General features: G+C 36.8%; 1 protein-coding gene across 1 annotated transcript; it reads left to right on the forward strand.

Moving 5' to 3' along the window:
- The first annotated feature begins 236 nt into the window (after positions 1–236).
- On the forward strand, positions 237–707 carry LOC132181829 (uncharacterized). The gene has a single exon (XM_059595060.1). It carries the CDS (start codon positions 237–239, stop codon positions 705–707), a length of 471 nt encoding a protein of 156 aa, XP_059451043.1.
- The last annotated feature ends 7657 nt before the right edge of the window (positions 708–8364 follow it).

Here is an 8364-nt window from a genome sequence, read left to right on the forward strand (position 1 = left end):
AGTGGGAGTTAGGTTGAGTTGAATATATTTCTCCTCCCTTATGTGGTTTTGCGCAAAAATCAAATTAAATATGATAATAGGTACTTGTGGCGCGAGAGATGATTAAGAGCTTAGTGAATTTTCGATCTTGCGACTTGTGCATAAATTATTTTATTTAATTTGGATTAACGCGGCAAAATTTGTAAACGTGTGTACATAATAATAATAATATTCCTCTCGTTTTAAATGTAGTGAAAATGGCCTCTAAGAGTATTATTGCTGATTTAAATAAAGGAGAGAAATTGGATGGGGATAATTATGACATTTGGCATCGAAAGATCCGATATGTCTTGAATGAACAAGAGGTCTTGGAGACCCTAACCCAATCCATGACTGCTCCTCAACGAGGGGACACTCCTCAACATCGACGCGATCTTGATGCCTATGAGAGTTGGTTCAAGAAAGATCGTTCTGCGCACTTCACATTGTTAAGCAGCATGAGCAACGATCTTCTAGGCGAATTTGAAGAGTGTCAAACTGCCCATGACATGTGGGAAGCCCTCAAGTTGAGATATGGAGGCACTTCGGCTACTAGGCTGCGCGGATTAACAATGACGTTTGACTCATACTCAATGCGCTATAATCATACAATGAAGCAGCATTTGAGAGTGATGTCTTCTATGATTCGCGAGCTTAAAGTCGCTGGAAACAATCTCACTAATGAATAGTAGGTCCAAGCTGTCATTCGTTCTCTTCCAAAATCTTGGGAAAATATGAGCCAAAACATGACGCACAATGAAAATATTAAAACATTTGAGGATGTAGCGCGTCATCTTGAGCTAGAGGCTAAGCGCCTAGAGGCTGCTAAACCTGAAGCATCTGTTAATATGGCTGAATCTAGTTCGCATAGGGCATTTAGGCCCAAGCGCTGGAACCAGAGGAAAGATCCCATGAAAGGAATGACTAGAAGACTTGCGCCTAAGAAGGCTAAATCCACCAAACACAGGAGAGGCAAGCGTGGTGGAAAGAAAGACAAATCTAAGTTGAACTGCTTTAATTATGGCAAGAAAGGACACTTGGCTCGTGAATGCACTAAGCCGAAGAAGGTACTCCCTAGTTTCATGTCTCATGGTATTTATGTTACTAGTCATGTTATGGTTGTTGATTCTTCTTCTGAATGGACTGTAGATTCAGCAGCAACCGAACATGTAGCTAGAGAACGTATAGGGTACGTGGAGTATCGTCGCCTACCAGTTGGGAGCCGAAGATTATACATGGGGAACGGATCTAGTGTGGATGTACTAGGCATTGGTACTTACAAACTGGATTTGCAACGATGGCACACTTTGTTACTCCATGATGTCTTGTATGCTCCTGAAGTTCGGCGAAATCTGCTATCAGTTAATCAGTTGCTTAGATTAGGGTTTGAGATTGATTTCAAGAATATGGGTGTAAAGATAGTTTTAGGTACACATTACTATGGTTGTGGCTTTGTTTCTAATGGTTTTATGGTTTTGGACATCAATAATTTATATTATGATAATACAATTGCTTTGTTGACTTCTAGAGATAATGTTTATGATGATTCTATATTATGGCATGCTAGATTAGGCCATATAGGGCAAGATAGAATGATAAGATTGGCTAGAGAAGGTCTTATAGACCCACTCGCTAAAACGTCATTGCCCACATGTGAACATTGTCTTATGGGAAAGTCAAAAAGAAAACCATTTGGAAAAGCCACTAGGGCATCTTTCCCATTGCAATTAATTCACTCAGACATTTGTGGCCCAATGAATATGAGGGCAAGGCATGGTGATTCCTACCTCATCGCATTTATTGATGATTACACGCGATATGGTCATGTCTACTTAATCTCCCATAAGTCTGAAGCTTTGAATTGCTTTAGGCGTTATATGAATTTGGTTGAGAACCAATTAGACAAGAGCATCAAAGCTCTTAGAACTGACCGTGGACGCGAGTATCTATCTGAGCAATTTAAAGTGCTATGTGAAGAAAAAGGAATCAAAAGGCGGCTAACGATGCCTCGTACGCCACAACAAAATGGTGTGGCGGAAAGGAGAAATCGAACTCTACTAGAAATGATTAGGTCAATGATGGCACAAACAAACCTACCAATATCCTATTGAGGAGATGCACTTATGACTGCAGCCTACATTCGTAATTGAGTGCCCTCAAAATCAGTACTTTCCACACTGTACGAGTTATGGACCGGCAAAAAACCCAATTTGGATAATCTACGACCATGGGGTTCGATGGGTTTTGTTCATGATACTTCCCATAAGTATGGAAAGTTAGGCCCTAGAGGAAAGAAGTGTATCTTTATACAATACTTAGAACATTCTAAGGGCTACGTGTTGATAGGCGAACAACCCGATGGAAGAGTGACTGAAATAGAGTCACGAGATGTTGATTTCATTGAGAATGAATTCCCTAGCAGGGGTAAGGTTAATAAAGATTTGGAACTATATGAATTAGTGGATCAAGAGGGAGACGCTCCAAGTAGCCTAGTAGAGAATGAGGAAGAAATTTCCCAATCTCCTAGGGACAGTGGGAGTGACTTGCCACCTAGTGGGAGCACACCACTAGAAGAGGATTCACAAGAACCTCAATTGCGTAGAAGCGAACATGGAAAAATCCCTCGACGAAACTTTGAGATTGAAGGTGATGTTTTCATTGTTGCTCCGCAAGATGATGATGAGCCTAGGTCATACCATGAGGCGATCTCATCTCCAGCTAGTAATGAGTGGATAAAAGCAATGAATGAAGAAATAGAGTCAATGAGGACTAACCAGGTCTGGGATCTGGTAGATCTTCTGCCAGGACGCAATGCCATTGGAAATAAATGGGTCTTAAAGATCAAGCGTAAGGCGGATGGTTCAATTGAAAGGTATAAGGCACGCCTTGTAGCGAAGGGTTACACCCAAAAGGAGGGTGTTGACTACGAGGAAGCCTTCTCTCCAATAGTAAGGTTTGCCTCCATTCGCACGATCCTTGCCATTGTCGCACATTTGGATTTAGAATTATTCCAAATGGATGTTAAAACTACATTTCTCAACGGAGAACTAGATGAGGAAATATATATGGATCAACCTATTGGTTTTGTAGCTAAAGAAAAAGAGCGCAAAGTTTGTAAGCTCAAACGATCCATTTATGGTTTAAAACAATCATCTAGGCAATGGTATCTAAGATTTCATCAAGCCATTATTTCTAATGGATTTAAGATGATTGAAGAAGATCATTGCGTGTATGTGAAACAATCCAAATGAATTTTTGTAATCCTTTCTTTGTATGTTGATGACATTTTATTGGCAGGAAATGATAAAAACATGATTGTCGCCACTAAAGGATGGTTGTCCTCTACTTTCGAGATGAAGGACATGGGTGAAGCAGATTATATTCTTGGAGTTAAAATTTGTAGGGATCGTTCAAAGAAACTTTTGAGTTTGTCTCAACAAACTTACATCAAAAGGATTCTTGAGCGCTTCCAAATGCATAACTGCAAACCCATTGACACTCCTGTTTTTAGGGGCGAACCCTAAAATCTAGAAATGAGTCCTAAAACTCAAGAAGAAAAGGAAAAGATGTCTTGAGTTCCATATTCTAGTGTCATGGGTAGTCTGATGTACGCTATGATGTGTACTCGACCAGATATATGTTATGCTGTTGGGTTAGTTAGCAGATTCCAATCAAATCCAGGACTTGCTCACTGGAAAGCAGTAAAGAGAATACTCAGATACCTCAAGGAAAAATGGATTATGCACTTTGCTATCAAGGTAAAGATTTGCGTTTAGTTGGTTACAGTGATGCTGATTGGGGTAGTGACATAGACGAGCGCAAATCCACGACAGGATATGCATTTTTGCTCAATAATGGAGCGATTACTTGGAGTAGCAAAAAGCAACCTTGTATAGCTTTATCTACTATGGAGGCTGAGTATATAGCATGCTCAGCAGCAGTGCAAGAGGCAGTTTGGTTGAGGCGATTCTTATAGCATTTGAATATGGTCACAACAATTAATGATCCTGTGACAATTCATTGTGATAGTATGGCAGCACTTGCCTATGCTAAGGATCCCAAATATCATGGAAGAACCAAACACATAGACATCAGATATCACTACATACGAGATATGGTCGCTAAGAAAGAAGTGGTGCTTAAACATATTTCTACGAGTCAAATGATAGTTGATCCACTAACAAAGCCTATCATTCGAAATGCTCATATGGCTCATGTTAGGAGTTTAGGACTGCGTAGGTTATGATTATTTTTGCTGACCATGTACATTGGATGTATTTTACTTGGAATATTATTTTTATATATGTAACGATTTTTCATTTTTTGTGTGACATTAAATGAATTATATTGTTTTTACTAGTACACACATATAAGCCATGTTTAGTATTGGCGAAGAAAGTATGTCAACAGGTTTAGATCGGCTTTCTCACAAGAGCGATCGCCTCTAATGCTGTGGTAGCAAGGTAGAGATGCTTTGATAGCGAGCAAGTTAAGATAATGTTGCCTTAGTTGGTGCTAAGGTGACACACATTTATAGATATGTCGCCTTAGTTGGTGCTAAGATGAGGTCTATGACGAGTATTATTTTTTAGGACCGTGCGTGGATATCCCACAATCCATTTAGCCTGTGATAAGCTAGATGTGAGATCTTAATTTGGCGCCTGAGATGGCGAGCAAATAAAAGACTCAAGTTAGGCGCTTGGGTAGCGACTAGACTAAGATCTGTACGATGTTTTTGAGGCTTAGACATATGCTCTTTTGGAAAGAGAACTCCACTGTAGCATGTATTTCATACTACATGTGCTTGTTCGACTGACAATAGAGGTGAGTGAATTGATCCCTTCTTCCTCATCGTGTGAGTCTTATGGGTCATTATTAAGACCCCAATTATGCCCTATGTGACCTTTGACTATGTTGTGAGGCAAAGGATTTAGCGTTTGCTACTTTAGCATGTTGTCTATGGCCATGAATGATGCGGTCTAAAGAGACATGACTGGGAAAGCGGTTGAACCTAAGCTAAGTGACATGAGGGCGAGGGAAGATTATTCGGTAACACATTCACGTTTTGTATTTACAGTCGACAGGTTACGTTGCTTCTGAATGTTGCGACATAATCGTAAATACATTACAGTTAGTGGGGGTTTAACATACTTTATGAAAAATTAAATTCATGAAGGATCCGAGATGTTTAATCCAATGTGACCGAATGAGTCTGAGGCATAACGAGACCTTGTTTTGTTTTTAGGGATGTTGCTATGCTAGTCTCTAACAAGACTTAGTATAATGCTCCCGATATTTCTACAGGTGTGCTTGACGGTCGCACAACCTATTTGCAAGTATGAATGATGTTAGAGATTGATAAGAGAGACGTATTATGATGAGTGATGTATGGTTAGCCCATGCTCACTATGTGTATGTGGGAGATGTTAGTAATTGGACCTTAATATACCCATAGTGGAGTTGGTCTATATAAAACCAAGAGTTGTATCTCTTGGAATTAGTAACTTCCATAGCCAAGAGTTATGTCTTTTGGTGGAGTTTGTCCATATAAAACCAAGAGTTGTATCTCTTGGAATTAGTAACTTCCATAGCCAAGAGTTATCTCTTTTGGTTGTTTATAAATAACCCATGGATGGAAGTTATAACACAGATTTTTTTTCAAGCATTTTCAGAATCAGAAATACAGAATCTCTCTCAATTCTCTCTTCTATTCTCCAATATCAAAAAGCATTTAAGTTGTAGGTATATGTGTTTTTGTTCTTGTAATAAAACACCACCGTTGAGTTCTTTCAAATCTGTACGTGAGAGGCATCACTATACATTGTAGAACACTCACCAAAGATTATTATTTGTCAGTTCTAGAAGAAAGGTACACACATAAAACTCAATATTTTTTTTATGTTTATGTTTTACTCAACTCTGTAACACACACAACAGAAGAGACATGCATGGTGACATAAGGCCAACTTTCAGGTCCTACCAACACCCAACCAAGAGCACTGGACATGCAGAACAAAACGACAAAGTAGTTCTACGTAGCCCTCATGTTTTTAGTGCAAGAATTAGGTCATCTGCTAGAGAGTTAATTAACTGAGATTCTAGATTGATGGTACCGTACGTATAGTTGTGAACATGTTAAAGTGTAATGATCACAACTAATTGCAATGCATTTAACTTTTCCTTTGTTTAATAATCATTTACATGTAGCAAATTAATGTGTTATTTTGGGTTAAAACTTATTGGCACAATGTATTCACTTCGATGTAAAAGAAACTGTTCTTTCTTTCTTTTTTCTTTTTCTTTTTCTTTTTTTTTTTTTTTTGAAAGAGTAAAAGAAACTGTTATATGAAATACTCTCTATAGGCATATATAATTACTGAATGCATATAATGAAAAGATGAGTTTATCTGCATATAAAGAATCTGCGTGAGAAAGACCAAAGCAGTTCTACGTACGTACCTTTAATATGGAAATGTTAATAAATTCCACACCTTCTAGTATGTCTTCCACAAATTAATACCTCTCTCTCATATATATTGTTATTATAAATTAAAGGTAATTGGATATATGATAGAAATAATATATTTTGTACACATAATAATATGTAGAAAATATTATTTTTCCTGTATAGTGCCAAGAAATGGATCTTTGTCACATTAAAAAATGTTAGAGGCCTAAATTCTAATATATGCAAATAATCACTTCACTCGAATGGAAAAAAAAAATAATAATCACTTCACTCGATGGACTATGTTATGATGTAATAGGTTTTTTTTTTTTCCTTTTTTTTTTGGAAAAAAAAAATATTTATTCCTTGGGTTTTCATCTAATTTGGATTTAGTTCTTAATTAAGTTTTAATTTAAAAAATAAGGCCATTTGGTTTTGCCTAAATTTAAAATATATATGTCCCTCTATTACTTTACTGTCAAAATTAATAGTTTGTCATCTGCCACATATCATTTGATACGTTAATGTCTATCTCAACATCTCAATGCAATGCTACGCCAACAAAACCAAAGTCTTTTGTTATTATAGGTTTGCTCTTTAGATTTATATTTCGTCTTTTGTTATTATAGGTTTGCTCTTTAGATTTATATTTCGTCTTTTGTTATTATAGGTTTGCTCTTTAGATCTATATTTCTCTAAGTTTTATGTATCATCGATTTTTTTGGTGGGCCATTTTTTCTTTTTATTATTATCTATGAATGACTTAACATTTGTTAACGTTCTATTGCATTGGACTGTTCATGACATGTCAAATGAGACATGTGGCACAAACCATTAACTTTGACGGTAAAGTGATATATGTGTTTGTCGACTTTCATAGATTTATACTTTCTTAAAGAACAGCTTAGTAGATATCATGCTAAATCCTTTAAGAAATAAAAGAATTAGAGTAGATACCACGTCTAATTCATTGCTTAGGGAAATCAAGAGCTTAAAGAGTAGATACTATGCCCTTAGGTTGGCAAGCATTAAATATACCGGTATGATTGGAACATCGGCATATTGTTATCTTAATTAGTTTGATTAGTGGTGGATGTCAAAACCCTAATCCTAGTTCTTATTTTTATCTTTTATTACCTTTTTTATTTTATGATTAAATTCAATCTGTGACAATTGATTTAATTCTGTTAATTAGTTAGAAATTACAATTCTAAGCAAAATTACTAATCCTCGTGGAAATGATCTTGTATTTGTTTGTTGTACTATCGTTTTGATCTTGTGCACTTGCGAATAAAACGTACGAATATTGTCTATTAATTTAAGTAGTATTTGGCACAATACCATGCGCCGTGGTACCCCATTGTATTATGCTTTAGGGGAATGGAAGGAAAATAGGGAGAGATGTATAGCATTACTCAATTATATATGTTAGCATTTTAGTGTTGGTAAATTAGTGTCAAAACATGTTATATATGTTTTGATTTTTAGGTTTAGAGATAAGTCGGTATGAAAAGGCAATATAACAAAGGCTGGAATTAAACATGGAAGACTTCAGTCGATAGCTTGGTCAAAGCTCATTCAACCAAACCAGTGCATAAAGTCCCAATACTGAAAACTGAGACGTTCGGTTAAAGGGGTGGTCAAATCTTGTTCGAGTAAAATGCTACAAAGTGACTCCAAAAGCCTTGGTTGAAATTTGTGAAACCCTAATAGTTCAATGGAACGACTTAATGTTGGGATCCTATAGCGCAAAGAGTGCGCACAGCAAAAAGAACAAATCCCATGAACTTTAATCTTTAAGATAAACATGGTTAGATTGAAATTAAAACACAAGTTTGTGTTACTTACATGATAATTCGGCCTCTCCTAGGTATGGGAGCGTAGGGCTGTATAATTCT

This window comes from Corylus avellana, chromosome ca5, assembly GCF_901000735.1.
Source record: "Corylus avellana chromosome ca5, CavTom2PMs-1.0".
NCBI classification, from domain to species: domain Eukaryota; kingdom Viridiplantae; phylum Streptophyta; class Magnoliopsida; order Fagales; family Betulaceae; genus Corylus; species Corylus avellana.